We start from the raw sequence: 17,565 nt of genomic DNA on the forward strand, positions 1-17,565 counted from the left end.
CTGCCCACAGCGTACCCGCTCCCCCCCGCGAGCGCTGCACACAGCGTACCCGCTCCCCGCCGCCAGCTCAGCACCGGCTTCCGTCCGAGAGCAGGTAGTCGGAGTCAGTGTTAAATTTACCCCCACCAAATCTGTCTTGGAGCTGCCCTTCATCTTATATTCTAGATCCAAAAATTGTTGGATGTGCAAGATAAAGGCAGTTTAAAAAAAAAGAAGAAGAAAAGAAAGAATTTTAAAATGTTCCAAGCTGGATACAAAAATCTCAAATGTATACATAATGAAAGCTGTGGGCTACTAGATTGAGGTCTGCTCCTGTTTTAGTATTTGTAAAATCCAGTTTGGCTCCAAGGAAAAAAAAAAAGCTTTTTCCCAGAATCAGCACATCAGGCTTGGCAAAATAACTATGGGCAGTGAATTCATACAGGAGATTAACCAAGTACTGCCCCTCAAGAACTGCCCAGTATTGGCAAGAGTATTCTGAGATGTTACAGTCCACGTGGCAAGCTTGAACTTGAGATGATTAACATAAGCCATGTGCTACTGGAGCCATATATATTCTGTAAGTAAGTAATATTTACACAAAGAGAGAATAAATTAAGCGTGTCAGACCAAATAAAGACATGTCAGCTACATGAGCTGCTCCAATAAAACAGTATCAATGAGATTATGAAGTCATGTTTGAACACTTAATTTAACAAACTTTTTTTTTTTTTAAAAGATTTTATTTATGCATCAGAGAGAGAGAGAGAGTGAGCGAGTGCATGCCGCACACCCAGGAGCATGAACAGGGGATGGCAGAAGCAGAGGGGGAAAGCAGGCTCCCGGCTGAGCAGGGAGCCTGATGCGGGGCTGACTTCAGGACCCTGAGGTCACAACCTGAGCGAAGGGCAGATGCCTAACCGACTGAGCCATCCAGGTGGCCCTCACTTAATGGACTTTTCAAGTATCTAGTATGTACTAATCACAAGCCAATTCCTAGATACTTTTTACACAGGTTCCTCAAGGAAAACAATTTGGTTCTACTGCCTTAAGTTAAAGCAGTTCAAGTGGTTTCTTTAAAAGTATGCTGTATGGATCATAGTATCACTGAGAGAAAGCAGCTGCTATTAGGTGCCTCAGGATTTGATACAGAAACAATGTAGCACCTATTTGTATCTAAAAATTCAACCTGGATCTAATCAAATTTCTAGGAATTATGGGATAAAGCGAAGCAAATTAAACAATATCAAAAGAAAACAATTGGGACACCTGGGTGGCTCAGTTGGTTAAGCAGCTGCCTTCGGCTCAGGTCATGATCCCAGCATCCTGGGATCGAGTCCCACATTGGGCTCCTTGCTCAGTGGGGAGCCTGCTTCTCCCTCTGCCTCGGCCTGCCATTCTGTCTGCCTGTGCTCGCTCTCTACCCCCCCTCTCTCTGATAAATAAATAAAATCTTAAAAAAAAAAAAAAAGAAAACAATTACCCATATCCAGAAACGTGCACAATAATCTACAGGACGTATAACCCAGTGTTTCCAAGAAATCAACAGCAGGTTAAAAAGTAGAACAGAGGGGCGCCTGGGTGGCTCAGTGGTTTGAACCGCTGCCTTCGGCTCAGGTCATGATCTCAGGGTCCTGGGATCGAGTCCCGCATCGGGCTCTCTGCTCAGCAGGGAGCCTGCTTCCCTCTCTCTCTCTCTCTCTGCCTGCCTCTCCACCTACTTGTGGTTTCTCTCTGTCAAATAAATAAATAAATAATCTTTAAAAAAAAAAAAAAAAAAGTAGAACAGAGTGGAGGGAGGGCTACTATAGAAGAAGAGACGACAGGTCTACAAAAACCAAATGCAATACAGCTTCTTTCCAGATCCTAACGGGAACAATCCAACTTTAAGACTACTGGAACCGTACTACAAAACTGTCTTGCCAGTTTCATGAGGTCTAATAATGGACTTAAAAAAATCCCTATTAGTTGGCGATGTGTACTTATTATTTAAAAAGGAGAAAGATATATATATACACATAAATATTCCAAATCCAGATTTTTCGGTGACTTCTGAGTTCCTGAGCTTCTCCTGGATAGCTTCAGGAAGGATGCAGTAGCCCTTCCCACTACCAAACCCAGGAAAGAATCACATGAAGTCATACAAATACTAATAGTTTTCCAAACATCACTTTCTCTTTCTCCTCCTTTCTTCCTTATCTGTTCATTATTGGCAGAGCCAAGCTCCCGAGTGCTGGACGTCTGCCCAGTCCTGTGCTCTTCCTCACACCCATGGGTGGCCTCTTGCTCTTACCTTCCCGTGCTCCTTCCTCACGTGGGAAATGTAAACATCTCTCTGCGTGAACAAGCGGTCACACTCCCAACACGTCCAGCCAGGACTGGCCACCTTCTTGGGTTCCATGGATTTTTTCACAGGTGATGGAGATTTCTTTTCCAACTTCTCTTTCCCATTCATGGATCTGGTATCCTCTTTGTTTTGATTTGCTGAATTTTGAGTTGCAGGCTTAATGCTCAAAGGCAAGTTTATACCCAAGTTTGGAGGCCCTTCAATACTTTTCAATGTTCCATGCATAGACTATGTTACAAAAAGAAAAGAAAGATCTATCATAAATGGTTACCATGGAGAAAAGCACATGTGTGGACTATTCTTGACACGTTACAGATATTCCAATAGGATTTTATATTCATTCAGAAACATTTCTTAATAGAGCAAAAAGGAAACCTATGCAAACAGACACTTAAAAAGAGACAGAGGGGAATTAACTTTTATGGTTGCTCTGAATTATGCGTTCCTAGTTCCCAGTAAGTTCTGAAAGCTTATTTGCTTGTGCCATTTTTAAATTCTTTCAAAAATAAAGCCTTCTGCTTTGAGTCCAAATTATTCCCGGCTCTGTCCTCCCCCAGTGAACCAGTGAGTCCTCTCCGCAACAGTCTCTTCCTGGGGAAGGAGAGGTTTACTTTCACACCTACCCAGAGACATGGGGCTAGGCTGATGCACGGGTAGGTGTTCGAGACTCCTGGCCAAGCCCCCTTCCACAAACACCTAAGACAACAGCGGGGCCTTCTCCCTCCCTTTCAGACCCTCCACATTCTTGGGACATGTGTAAGAGTTTGGGTTTTCATTGGGGTTTTTTGGGGTACCGTCAGGATCCCCGCATCCTATCCTGATCTGTCCCGTCTTCCCAACAATACCCAGGATTCTAGGCTGTATACAGTAGGGACTCAAAAAGCCTTTTACAATTGCTTAGCTTTATTGTCAGAAACATGACAGCCCCAACGGCCATCCCACTCAAACTCAGAGGACTCCAAATTCTACTAGGGGAAAGCGGGTGCCATTTGATCCTATGGAGCAGCGTGCCTTTGGTTTTTGTTTTGTTTGTGTTCTAGAAACAGAGTCCGGGGGGGGGGGGGGGGAGGCAACTAACTCTGTGCCTCAGTGTAGAATTTATCTTTGAACAGGCCTTCTCGTGTTATCAGCCTTCAGGCTAGAGTCCTGAACCTACAGAAAGGCACAACATGACACACGTTTCCCAAGTGTTCTAGGCCTCCTACATCCTGGAGATTCACACTGAGTGTATCTCGACTCCATATTCTTTCCTGATGTTGGGAGTCTGAAGCGGCTCCCTCCGGGTACTCTCCGTCACACCTTCCCAGGCAAGATCACCTCTCATCGGTGCTATGAATTTGCCAAGCCTCCTTACAGTCTTACCCCAAAAAGAAAAAGAGGGGGTTCTGTAATTTTCCCATGAGCAAAGGTGTCAAGTCTATCCAGAGGATCCTCAAACTGGTCTCTAAAAAGAGGCCTGGGAGGAAAATGTCTTTGGCACAATAAAGTCTGCAGGGAGGCAAGGCGTGAGCTCGGGACAGCCAGAAAGCCGAGCACTGGCTTCTCTGCCATCTCACAGGGCAGAGGCTTTTGGGTTTCCAATGGCCTTTTCCAAAAGAGAAGTCAAGTGTTTACCTTTTTAACCATTTAAAACCCAAAGAAAACAAAAACCCAAAATCTTCTAGTAAACTTTTTGTAAGTTTCTAGGCAAATACACTTTTACAAACTAGAAAGTTGAAGAGAGGGTCATGTATTTAGTAAGTATTCTTCGGTGAGACGACCTTGCGGTGCTACAGGAATTACAGAAAAAGCAGCAAAAAGTTCTGCCTTGACAAGAGGGCAAGGTCATGGGTGCTACAATGGAATTTCTACTTTATTCATTCCATTTTCACATCATGAAGTAAAAATAGTTATCGTTTATTAAAAGCAAAAGTCTTTATCAAATAAAAGAAATACCACTTAATTATTTTAGAACTGATTTTTCCTTAGATCCTGTAACAAGTAACTTGAACAACTGTAACTTGAAATTTGCTTTTTATGGAAATGCCAACATGCACACAGGGAATCAAGCTATACTCTGGAAGAAGAAATGCTACAAACTGATTAAGCGAAAAAAAGATCTACCTTGAAAAGAACATGTATGGGGGCCCCTGTCCTGCTTTCTCTTAATTTCCTCTTCACAAAAAAGTGAACAGCACAGGTATCAGGTGATATAAATAAACTCACAAGAACTAGTACAAATCTTAAAACTGAACACAAAAGTAGAGTGCCCCTAAAACTTTATCTTTATTCTTACCCAGCCCCAAACACATAAAGGCGGGCTATTTTAAATGTATAGGACATACTCGAAATGAGAACATGAGTATTCCCACTGTTTTTCGTGTCATGTGGTCTCGTAAAGGTTCAGATGAATAAAAATAATTCTTTCCTCCTTGTGGCCACAGGATTTTGCCACCCCTCTTCAGTCTCTACTCTTGGAACCTTGTATTCCTCCAAATTCACTATTAACACAAGGAAGACCCTAACCACAATGTCAAGGACCCCACTTCCAGATGTAAACATGAGTTCCAGAAAGCAAATACCTTAAAAGCCTCTTAAGAAGTTAACCTTTCTTTCTTTTTTCCCCCCTGTAGAAAGTATGCTAAAATATTTGGGTCTAATTCCAATGTCACTATGTTTTTATGAGCAGTTTCTAGGGTTTGGGGTTTTTTTTTCCCCCAGTCAATCATTAAGTATTTGTTGTCAAGACAGTTTTGTGATTTTAGTGAAAACCTTTAAAATATCTTAAGAGGATTTTACTGTACTTTAAGTGATAATGATGAAATGTATCTCCCATGCACTGATTCACTGTAGTAATGCCACAGAGCCACTACCTTAGCCCGGCCTCCAATGAGCAGACCCTCCAATGGGCAGGCGTTAGGTTCTTTGCAATAGGCAGTTATGCTACATGAGCTCACATCTGCTCAACACAGGAAATTTCAAGGATTAACAGCCCATTCATCTAATTAAGATGAGACAGGACTAACTTGGGAGACCTGATTGGCTCACCTTTCTTGTATTCCATATTTAAAAAGAGAAGAACTAAGAGGAAGAGAGATGGGAGTTCACGGTATCAGGACACTGTTGCTTTCTCCTTTTAAAAAGTCAAGTCACTTTAAGCTCTGAGAGCTCACAGATATTACGTCCTTACCACACAGGAATAAAACTGCTTACCCTTTCACAGTGGGCAGTTAGGAGGCTAAGACTAAGCACTGCCCTCCATGAGCTTCAAAGGCTGTAAAGAGATTTAGGTGCCCCTTTTGGGGTTTGGAGGGTGAGAATTATCCAACCTGGACATTTATTCATTTCGTTAACTGAACACTTGGCAGGGGCCACTCTTCTATCCTACACATTTTACCTTCGATTTGCAAGCAACCTTGATAGAAAAAAAGACTAGAAAAAAGACCCAGGGGAATCAATTATCATATAAATTTAATCGCTTACATAATTTCAAAGGAAAACCTTCATTTTTCTAATACACCGATATTTACAACGAATTAACACAACTCGTCAGAGTCCCTATTTCTAAGTCCATTACAACAGGACTTCTCAAAAAAAGGCAATTTCACAGTCGTCATTTTCACATGCAGGGACAGGAAGAGCGCTAATGCTTATTTCTCTTTGAGAGCCACAGCATGCATGTGTTACTCTGCACTGACCTGTCACAGGACGCAGATAAAAAGCATCTGTCAAGTGGATGATGGCATCGTTCTGTGAACTGCTCTGTACCAACAACCAGCATCCATCCCTTCCCTCGAGAGCAGGCATGCCTTCTCTTCACCTGCAGCTCAGCCCTGACTTACAATCAATGAATGGGTCTGCGATTGACTTAAAGGACACGAGAGATGCGCACACACCTTGATATGGTCCATCATGAGTTGCTTCTGTGCATATAAAAGAGAACAGTCTGGACACTTGAAAACAGACACCTTCTGGTTTTCGATGTGTTGGTCAAAGTGGCGATACAGCAGGGTTTGCAGGGTAAAAACAGTGTCGCACATGGAACACTTATATATTATTCTAAAACAGAAGAAGTGCGTGGAAATGTCAGTCAGCCCTCATCTCGGAAGCCAAAGGAACTGCTACTTTACATCTCATCTCAAGAATTCAGGCGGCAGGAACAGTGAGAACACATAAACACGGTAAAAAGAACAAAACAGTTTAGCTGTGAAACAAACTTTTGGAGGCAACCGGCATCACTCAAGGGCAGATCGGTCTTAACATTTCAAGTAAAGATGCATTCAACCACATTTGCATGGAAGTCTAAATTAATGACCATTTTACGACTTACAGATCTATAGCGGACACTGTTTGTACAAGACCTTCACCTGTTCATTACTTTAACACAAAGCAAAAGCATCTTGGTTTTTTGGTTTTTTGTTTTTGTGTTTGTTTGTTTGTTTTTTTTAAAGTATTCTTTAAGGGAAGACAAAGAAGGCAGCTGGGAGGTGGTCCCCTAACTTGAAAAAGCATCTGATAATGAACTAAGGAGGCCTGTTCAACTCCAACGCCGGCACGAGCTCTTATTTGTCCCAAGTTTTCTTTTCAAGTTGGGGGAAATTTTACACTTGGATTGCAGTATTTCCCTACATGTTCTCAACACAGAAAGCCCTACACAGTCAACAATTATACACGCCCCACCACCCCCAAAAAAAGAGAGACAGACAGAAAGAGGGAAAGAGAAAGAAAAAAGACAATCCATACCACCGTTGTTTCAATTTACATCTACTGAGCTTAAAATGGTTTAAAATACCGTCCACTACACACCATTTCCCTACCCAGGGTTAGCTGCCAAGCAGCCTCCCTAAGCTAACTCAGACCTGAGCCTTCTGCACACAACCCCTTCCAACCACTAACACCGTCCACTGAAGCTCAGGCGGGAGGGGAAAAACTAGACTCCCCAGCCACCAACTTCCACCCCCAGGGGCTTCGCTGCTCGCTCCGGATGCCCATGGAGGTCCCCTTTCTCCCGTAACTGCCCCAGGTCTTCCTGGTCCTCAGCGGAGGCCTAGAGACACCACCTGTGCCTCCTTTGAAGACAAGCACAAAGAATCTGAGGAAGCAGCTCAGGAAAATGGCAGACAAACCCGGACTGAAGGTCAAGTCAGAGAAGCAGAGATTCCATTTGTTGCTTGCACAGCAAGGTCAAAGAAAGGAAAGCTTCTGGAAACCACAGGTCTTCCCTCTCGGGCTCTTTCTAGGAAAGCCCATCTCGCTTCCCAGTTCTCTGCCAATAAATGGCAGACTTAGCTTTTTTTCACCTTTTCCCACATAAAATGTATAAATTTAATTGGATGAGCGGCACACGTTTTTACGAGGTCTTGACATATTAATAACTGAGTGCAGATCACAGGCACCTGTGGGGAAAGAAGGGGATTTTCGAGGACTTGGGGACATCACCACACAGCTCAAAGGAGGCACCCTGATGATGTGCTGTCGTGAACGGTACCAAGTATGACGAGGACGGTCACTTCCTTGCTGTTTAAAACAGCTTAGAACTGACAAGAGCTCAAACGGGCAGTCCTGTCAATCAGGGAAGGAAGAGCAGCTATGGCATTTCTCGCAGATTGTGCGACAGACACACGCCAGTACATGGGGAGATTTTCCTGAAAATTCAAACAACAGGGAACAAGACAGTATGTACAACACGTTCATTTTTTTTTCAAGGGCATCGAGAAGACACAGAAGGTCACACGACTGCCATCATCTCTGCCAGACGATACTATACGTGCTCTTACTACCTTGTCCACACTTCTTGATTTTTCTGTAATTACCGCAGAGCAAGAGGGAAAAAAGAGCAGCCTCGGGGAAGGAATGAAGATTAACCATCCAGGCTAAGAATTTTTCTCAGGATTCTATTCTTACATTTTTTAGGAAGAACTATTGCATGAAAACTGGCAGGGCCCATTTTCCTGCCTCTACATTCCTTTGGGGTGGGGTTTTGTTTGCTTTGACTTTTTTTTTTTGCTATCCACGGAATAGCAAAGAAAGTATAAAATAGGCGAAAAACTATTTACTTCAGCATTTTTCTGAGAAACAGTTTGCTGGTATAACACTGGAACACCACCCCACGAACTGCTAGTGCTTATCCAGGGAGAGGCGGGGACCATATGGCGGGGAGGCCTGGCGGGCACCTGCCTGACGAAGACCGCGCAGGTCGGCATCGCTGCTAGAAGCGCGCACGGGCACTGCCGGTCCCTGATGGGACACAAGGAGCCTCCTGCCAAGAGGACGTGTCCTGCGTCCAGCTGCAAGAAAGCACGACGGACGGAGGGGTCCTCCTGGGAATGAGGGGGGCCGAAGACATGAGAGGCGGGGGAAGAAGTAGCAACTGTTCCAGGCAGAAGAACCCTGACAAGACAGGACGATTAAATGCAAAACATGTTCCTGGATAGGATTTTGAACCTGGCGGGGCGGGGGGGGGGGGGGGGGGGGGCGGGGGGCATTTTCTCATCTATTAGAGAAATTTTCATGGGGTCTACGCATTGCGCAGTGATGTAATCACACCAATCTCTGACTGGGAGGGCTCAAAAGGGGGTGCCACACGTGGGTGACCTGTTTGGGAGGAGACGCAGAACACACTCCAATGCTTAGGTCATGCTGCCCCACTATTGGTCAACGAGAGAGAGAAAGACGGAGAAAGACATGGTGGGCGCGAATGTCGGGAGCGCGGCTGAAGGCTATCACCGTAGCGTCCTCCGGCTTCCCGGGGCACAGAAACTGCTGAGAAATGTGCAAATGGTGCTCATGTTAAAAAACAAAGCTCAAATCAATGAACCTCACAGACACAAGAGTCAGGACATAAAAGATCGAGCAAACTCTCCAACTACAATGGCCGAAAACCACGGGACGTAGCCAGGCAGGGGAGGGAAGCCCGGCAGGACGGTGAGGGTGAGGCCCGCGCGTGCGCAGGCCAATGCTTGGGCACGGCGTGCTGGGGGAACAGAAACAAAGAGTGTGGCTGGGTCCCCACTGTGGGAATGGTGGGCGACGTCCTGCAGAGCTGCCAAGGGCTCTGAAAGCCAAACCTGTATGTTTGACTGGATTCTACCCTAGTTGCAAGACTGAGGGAATAGTGGGTAACCACACTAAGAGCAGGGGCAGAGGGAAATGGAGAGAAGTGGGGAGAGGCAGGGAAGGGGGGGAGGAACTGAAACCTAAAACCAGGCATCTGGGTGGGCTCCTCGGTCGAGTGACTCTTGATCTCAGCTCAGGTCTTGATCTAAGGCTCACGAGTTCCAGCCCCATGCTGGGCTCCATGCTGGACCCTAACTTAATTAAAAAGCCTAATAGAAGGAAGGAAGGAAGGAAGGAAGGAAGGAAGGAAGGAAGGAAGGGAGGGAGGGAGGGAAGAGAAAGGAGGGGAAAGAAAAAGGAAAGGAAGAGAAAAAAGAAAGCTAAAGCTAAATACCCACACTCAGGTCCAACTTATAGCAACCCAAACTCTCCAGAATAGTGCATAACCCTCGAAACAAATGTAAAAGCTTATGGAACCAAAAATGCTAAGCTCAGAAATCACTACCACAAACCACCTCCTTCATTACTACTGAATCCAACTAAGCGCAAAGCACTGGCCTGAGCAACTGACCATCCGCACGTCGCCAACAGGTGAACCATGTCACGGACAGGCTCGGGGTGAAGAGACTCTGCCGGATGCTGCACAGATCCCAGGGCCACGGTTCAAATTCAGCCTCATCTCACTCCAAAGCCTCCCGTCGTTCTGCTCTTAAAATTTAGTACATGCTGAACTGATTCAGAAACTCTGTCTCTTATATAATCCCTAGACTTTGGAGGTCTCGCTTCTCACATACATTTAGAGTGGCAAGTCAGAGGAAGGCACAAAATAGCAAAAACCCTGCTGTTCATCAGACGTCAACGAAAAGACGAAAATAGACACAAACCTCTACCACCATGAAATCCAGGAAAGGGCATTCAAAATGAACTGGAAATCACCCAGAAAGGATTAAAGAGGGCTCACCGCTTTTTTTTTTTTTTTTTAAGACAGCAGGGTAACAAGCCTGACCACACACTGAAAAGCAAGAAATACAGCACTGGAACAGTGCCTGGCACATAAGAAACACTACATCAATGTTAAATAAAAATCTTAAAAAAAAAAAAAAATACAGAAGCAGAATCTGAATTTCAGTTTGAGGTGCTGGGACAACAGGACTCTATGGCGCTCTATTTTTAGACCTCATATAGTCTTGAAAGAAAATGGGGGAGGGTTATTTTTATATTGCTCTTTAAAAAAATTAATGCACACCATTTGCATACCCTTGTCATTTGCATAACCACCTGTGAACCCAATCCTGCTAGATTTCAACACCTGAGTCTCCAGTGTAGTCAGGGCTACTGATTTGGGAGGGAGGTGGGGGGCTTACATCAACAGAGCAGAGATGGATTTAATGTCAAAAGGAAGCTTCTGAATCACGTGGAGGCCAGGTAAGTGTTTCCCCAGGCACAGCAAGGCCTTATGGGAGGCGGATTGGGGCAAGGTGGCAGGAAGAGCGAGCTCAAGGCCCCCCTGTGATACAGTCGTGCCCCTTGGAGCCTGACGGGCAGCACCTGGGGTCCTAGCCAGGCTGCAGGTGGCGACTCGCCTCGACCAAGCACTGCCATTCACTGAAGGGATGCGGCTGAGTTAAAGCTGCCTGGGTTGGCAGCTTTGCTGCATTTTATCCCTAATTTTTTTTCCCTTTGGCTTTACAATTTAAAATATAGAGGTCGAGCTGGTACTTATTAAAGAACAATTGTAGCAAAAATAATTTTAGGAAAATACTGGAGTAATTTCTACCTATGCATTACTCAAACTGGAAAAATACCATTTTAGCTTACCTTAATCCATTGCTGCCCTGTATTCCCAGGTAACAAATACTATTCCGGATGTCAGTAAAGTTTTAATTATTTATTTGAATAAAGAACCTAATTACGGGCACCTGGGTGGCTCAGTGGGTTAAGCCTCTGTCTTCGGCTCAGGTCATGATCTCAGGGTCCCGGGATCAGGCCCCACACTGGGCTCCCTGCTCTGCAGGAAGCCTGCTTCTTCCCCTCTCTCTCTGCCTGCCCCTCTGCCTACTTGTGATCTCTGTCTGTCAAAGAAACAAATAAAATCTTTAAGGGGAAAAAAAAAAAAAAGAACCCAATTAAAAACTGTATTAATGGGGCAAGACACCCCCTTAGCACCTAGAAGCTTTACTACCATGAACAGCGAGGACCTCAGAGCTCACTCAAGTGTGTCTTTGGGGCCAAGATACCAGGTTATATACGGGTCGCCTGATCAGTAGTTTGCTTCATTTCAAGGATCCACAGAGACCAGAGGGGAGGTCTTCCTAGAACAGAATTCCAAACTTTATCCTCACTTTCTAATAAATGCTCCTATAGTGTTCCGTCATTAATATTTCCCCAAACTAAATGTTACCGTAAAAGGCCGGCCCACGTCACGTGGCTTGTCTGCACGTCTTCCCTCTAACACTTCCATGATCACGGAGTTACGGCAAAACACATCAGTAGCTTCGTGCAACAGACTAACCTCACACAACACACTCCACCTTGCCATAAATGATATGGGAATGAAATGAGCTTCACCGCGAGGCTGTGACCCAGTGCTATGCACACAACAAAGAAGAAATGTGGAAAGGACCAGTCCCCGGGCCCCTCTGTGCTCTGGACAGAGGGACTGTGTGCCACACATTTTAAATGTCACCTCCCTTCAGCCTCACACAGACTCTGGGCTGGAAGCACTACCCTCACTTTACAGGGAGAAAAATGGATGCTGAAACAGAGCCCGTGACAGTCCCAGCCCTCACGGCTGCTGGGGGCGTGGAGGGTGGCAGGCCTCCGAATCCAAAGCCCACACTCCCTCCTCTTGGCTAAGCTGCCTGTGACGCAGGCGGAGGCCCAGGTCTGCTCCAGGGTCACTTTGTTATCAAAGACTCACAAAGCAAAAAGTGCCCAAAATAAGGGCAAGATTAAGACAAACATGAAATTTGCTTTTGCTAATCAATGACTTAGACTGGCTATGAAGTTAAATTCACTGACCAGTGTTTTATTTTTATTTTTTTTTTTTAAAGATTTTATTTATTTGACAGAGAGAGATCACAAGTAGGTAGAGAGGCAGGCAGAGAGAGAGAGGGGAGGAAGCAGGCTCCCTGCTGAGCAGAGAGCCCGATGCGGGACTCGATCCCAGGACCCCGAGATCATGACCTGAGCCGAAGGCAGCGGCTTAACCCACTGAGCCACCCAGGCGCCCCTGACCAGTGTTTTAAATGGACATTGGTACCCTTTAAGAAACCAGGTTTATAAAACAAAAAAGGGAAGATGACAGTATTTTATCATTCCCCTCAAACTTAGTTGTTAATATCATCTTAAGAAAAAGGACAAAACTGATAAATATTCACTTGCTTTGTGACAGCTGAAGGGCATAAGCAGAAAGTGACATTTTTGGCCGGAGGCTTCCCCTGGAAGGAGCCGAAGGGTGCCGGGAGTGACAAGACACCGGCTGGACCTCCTGCTGCTGCGACCTCTTCGCAGTGGGTCTTTCCTTGTACCTTAAGTTTTATTTCACAGAACTACCCCGTCCTCTAAATCCCTGAGCAGGCAGTGGCATGAAGTCAGAAGGCGGCAGGACTTACTTTGGCTCTCCTATCTTGACGCCGGGATGCTGTGTGTAGGCATGGGAATGTGTGCTTGGGGCAGACTTAAACGCCATGGGACAAATAGGACACTTGTAGAAGACTTCACAGTGAGAGCCCTGGATGTGAGACTTCAGAGCGGCCACGTCAGAGTACACGACATTGCAATGGACACACCTGCCAGGAAACAAACACGCGGTCGTCAGCACCGGACCATCACACGGGGGCACCTTCACTGTCAAGGTCAGCGAAAATGAGCATCTTGTCAATGGCCTCTTGAGGCTTCTCATGGCCTTTAGGAAGTAAATCTTGTTTTGTTTTCTACTTAGAACAGGTCAAATTATTTTTATATACTTAAGAAGGAAGATCATGAGAAGGAAAACAAAACTCAACTGCCCCATGTCCTGTGCGTCGTCGACACTGCCGGGAGTTAACACCCACATGTGGGGAGACCGGCGGAGTGTGGAGGCGGTACCAGGCCCAGGGAACACGGCAAGACCCTAGGTCTTGTGGCTCTGGAAAACACTTCCACATGCTGGATTTGAACCCCAGCCCCTGAGACTCCTAACTACCCCCCAATGCCTAAATGGCATTTCCAATGGAAGAACTCTTCACCGCCTCAACCTACAGCCAACAACAGAGGGGCGGAGGGAACCAATCAGTACTGGCTTCGAAGCCATGGCCATGGTCTCCGGGGACACACTGATTTGTTCAATGGATCTGCAATGAAGGAGGCCTGTTCGGTAGACAAGGTTAACCACCTAGACTGTCTCCTGGAAAATAAGCTCATGTACACTTACATTTGTTTTAAGAAGTATCATGAATTATAAACTCCTGAAAAATCAACATGGCTAAATAGTCTTTCGAACTAACTTCTTTACTTCTTGAAAGTGTGATCATTGGATTAGCTCGGGAACGGATCTCATCTAGTCCTTGGGAAACAAGCTCTGACGCTTAAATGTACTTCTTCCCAAGCTCTTCTCTCTCCTGAAGGGACTCTGGGCAACACTGCTCACATGTCTGCTTGATGACGGACTGCCCCGTCTTCACACCTGAGAACTAACCTGAGGTGGGCTCTGCAGACACGAGTCTGTGGAGGTAAACCCGCAAGGCACCTGAGCGCCTGAGCGGAGCCGTTCCTGGACGTGAAGGTGGGGATGGATTTGGGGAAGCAGAACCTGGGGAAGGGGGACTGCAGACAGGGCCTGCCTTCCAGCTCCATTATGCCTGCATGAATTTAAGGTACTTTTATTCCTAGAACCTTCCGCATTCATGGAGATGCTTCCCAAGTCACACAGGAGCGGGATTCTCTGACGCATGGGGGTTCCATAAAGCATGCCTTGTTAAGCTTGGCCGGCAGTCCATATAAATTGTAACTCGTGTATTACCATTTTAAATGATTTAAGGCATAATGTTCAGCAGCATACACATTAAAAAATACACTAAATCTTATCAGGAGATAATTAAGGAAAGCTCCTCTATCTTATCTACTAGAAGTGTTATTTTAGGCAATAAAGCCACCCATGCACAATGAAATTAGTTAGGGTTAACCTGAACTTGTGTTGTCTTCAAGAGGTCACTGATCCTCTCTGGGCCCGTTTCTCATGCATAAAAGGAGAACAGTTGAACTCAAGTCACGTTTTAGTTCTTCTCAACCCTACAAGCCTGATTCCTACGTTAAGAGGAGGATCCCATCAAACAAAAATGGGTCACTAATGAAACAGAAGGGTCCTCTCCACCGGCACCACAAACAGAAAAATTTTCTCATCAAGGGCAGGAAGGTGGTGTTCAAAGGGCAAAGAATGAGGAAGGGCAGAAAGACACAAAGAACTAATTCTCTGATTTTGTCTGGACTGGGAAGAAGATTTAATGCTATGGAAAAAAAACAGGAAAGTAAAGCATCTAGACAACAGTGGAAGGAAAAGGCCCAAAGAGCACCAACAAGGCCAAGGGAAAACCGTCCTTAACGTGAGGAAGGAAAGCAGAGAATTCACAAACCAGCTAAGAAAAGAGAGAGTTTTGTAAAATATCTGCCCTCAGATGGAAGAAAATTTTCTGGGGCACAGAGGTCAACAGGGAACAGAAAGACGACAAACAAACAGAAGACAGGATTTGAAGGATTCACACAGTATCTTAATGCTACAAAAATCCTATCTATTAATAAATATTTCATGTACCTGAGGTCCTTTGTGTTTCTCTTCATGTTAAAAGTTAATTTTTTTTTTTACTGTTTATAGTATACAATCCTATATACCCCCTTTCGAAATGCAAAGCCAATGGATCAAGAAGTTGGAAAATTCATAAAAACCTAGGAGTTTCTAGTAGAAACCTAGAAACCAACGACCAGGAGCCAGGAGGGACCACTCTCACCCTCCGGGAGAGGCGGTATGATCAAGAAGAGAAAGAACAGGCTCACTGAGTCACGAAGGGACAAGTAAGGCATGAGAGCTTTTTCAGAGACTTCTCTGACCAAAAAAAACAAAAACAAAAACAAAAAAACAAAAACAAAGGGAAAATGATGGGAGTAGAGAGCCAGAAGTCCTTCTCCCCATACAGAGTTGGGGGAAATAACAAGGCCAAGGGACTGCTAAGTCCCTGGCAAATATCAGGCAGGATCATTATTTGAAGCAGCAGGTAAAAAAAATTAAGGTCAAGTATTTTCTTCTCCCACCAAAAGAGGTAAACACGAACTACACAGAATACACACACAGAAGCATTTTTATAGCTCTTCTAAGCCCCCAGTCCAAGGGAAAAAAACCTGCACTAAACACAAAATATTTTAAAAATTCCAAGTGCCAAGTGGGGGGCAGGGGATCGGCTTTTCCAACTGCATTGATTGCTTTTAGCCTGGGTGCAGAGCTTGTTTTAATTCAGGAAAGGCACCAGGAATAGTGAGAATTGCAGAAGTCCTACTTCCTTTATTCATTCCCCCCTAAGTTTACTTTCATTATACTCAAAAAAATAAACTCTTGAGGAAAGTTTGGCATCTGTTAAAAGAGGAGCAGAGAGAAAAATGGGGCAGAACTGCTTCCCATGACTAAACAAAGAACCCTGTAATAACAGTTTTAAACCCTGGGGTAAGAACCAAGGTACCCTCCTACCGGCTTTGTAGAATGAAGGGCACCTTCAATGTGTGACTTTCCTCGGCACCTAGAGCCCGCGGGCATGCACTTGCTTTCTCTGGGGCATCTCAGTGTGGCCGGAGCAGGCTCCACGCCGCCGTGGCCAGAGGCACCACGGGACAGAATTACCACCCCAAATCTCTAGTTCCTTAATTTCCAAACCTAACGTTTCCTACGAGGGTGGATCCGAATGCATTAAGCATTCCTGCGTCACAGGCTTGGAGGCATGTCATAAGACCGAGAACAAAGTCTCTCTTAGGGTTAAAGAAAGGGACAGAGCCATCGATACTGCTGTGACCTGAATGTAATGGAAATAAAACCATCAAATCATACAGACTAGTCTTCATTTTCATTAAATAGCATTAACTGTGCAACTAGAACATATTACTGTGTATTCACAGTCTAACATTTAAGTTATAGGCAAGCAAACACTTAATTTTAAGGAACACACACAGTACAGTAATACCTCTATTAACAAAGACACTGTGTGGCAACGGCGTGCTTTCTTGGCTGACCTTCGTGGGGTCAGAATAGAAAAGGCACAGGAATGCATTTCAGAAGGTCACCACATGGAAGGCAAAGCTCCAGTATATCATCACTCCATGCTCCCTAAATGAACATTAGATTTGCCAGATGTTGTAACAGATGTTATCTGAAATTCTCAAGGGGCAGTAAAAGGGGCCACAGCTAGGATGTACAGAGACGAGGGAAACGCCTGAACTTGGGTAATGAGGAAAAAGGGACAGAGGAAGATTGCCTGGGTAGAAGGTTCTTCCACAAAGAACGATGATGTTAGGAAAGGGCAAATACCCAATCCTTCGACAGGACGAAATAAAAGAGACCATGCATCTGTTTTGCTCAGAGGAGACGTATGAAAGGGTACAGAAATGCATGGTGCTCTTAGAGGGGTTCAAAGGCTGAGAATGTGACAGCAGAAGGTTGCTGGAAAGGGTGCAGACAGGAAAGGCTCTAACAGTTCATCCAAGCTGACCGCTGGCCCATGCACGGTTTTGCAGGAGGACGGGCTCCATCTACCCTCTGGAGTAGGGGACCAGAAGGCTAATCCCACAAAGATCCAAACAGATCAACGCCACTGCACATGGCCTTGGTTCCCAGAGGATCTGTTAATTGAGGTATCACTGTATGACCCCGCAAACGGTGTGCATGGACCCCTCAGAACTCGAAATGCCGCGCGGTGACAAGCGAGCGGGCTTTACTTGCATGTAAGCAAACAAGATACTGACCGAAAACCAACTCTCCGTGTGTAGTGCAGACAGTTCTTGGTGACGTGGCTCTGGAAGTGCACCGACCTGCAGACGGCCCCGCACTCGGGGCAGGTGTAGGGAGATTTGTGCTGATGGATTCTCTGGTGTGAGGCGTAGCTGCACTGGTTAGGAAGCAGCATCTGGCAGATAGTGCAAGTCTTCTAGATAAACCAAAGGGGGGAGACAGGGTTGGTCCTACGAAG

General features: G+C 45.4%; 1 protein-coding gene across 19 annotated transcripts in view; it reads right to left on the bottom strand.

Annotated features, from left to right (window-relative positions):
- Nucleotides 1-17,565, bottom strand: part of ZNF532 (zinc finger protein 532) — a 105,521-nt gene that overhangs the window by 25,966 nt on the left and 61,990 nt on the right. For 13 of the 19 annotated variants that reach the window (XM_082699452.1, XM_082699462.1, XM_082699458.1 and 10 more), the window contains 4 exons: nt 17,342-17,523; nt 12,976-13,152; nt 6,202-6,364; nt 2,273-2,554 (listed from right to left, as the gene is read on the bottom strand). The exons of 1 other annotated variant lie outside the window; for it this stretch is intronic. In XM_082699452.1, the coding sequence (XP_082555578.1) occupies nt 2,273-2,554; nt 6,202-6,364; nt 12,976-13,152; nt 17,342-17,523 (804 nt within the window). The remainder of the gene's footprint in view (nt 1-2,272; nt 2,555-6,201; nt 6,365-12,975; nt 13,153-17,341; nt 17,524-17,565) is intronic. 5 more of the 19 variants (XM_082699455.1, XM_082699447.1, XM_082699448.1 and 2 more) reach the window with 2 other exon arrangements.

This window comes from Mustela nivalis (assembly GCF_964662115.1).
Source record: "Mustela nivalis genome assembly, chromosome: 14".
Taxonomy (NCBI): Eukaryota; Metazoa; Chordata; class Mammalia; order Carnivora; family Mustelidae; genus Mustela; species Mustela nivalis.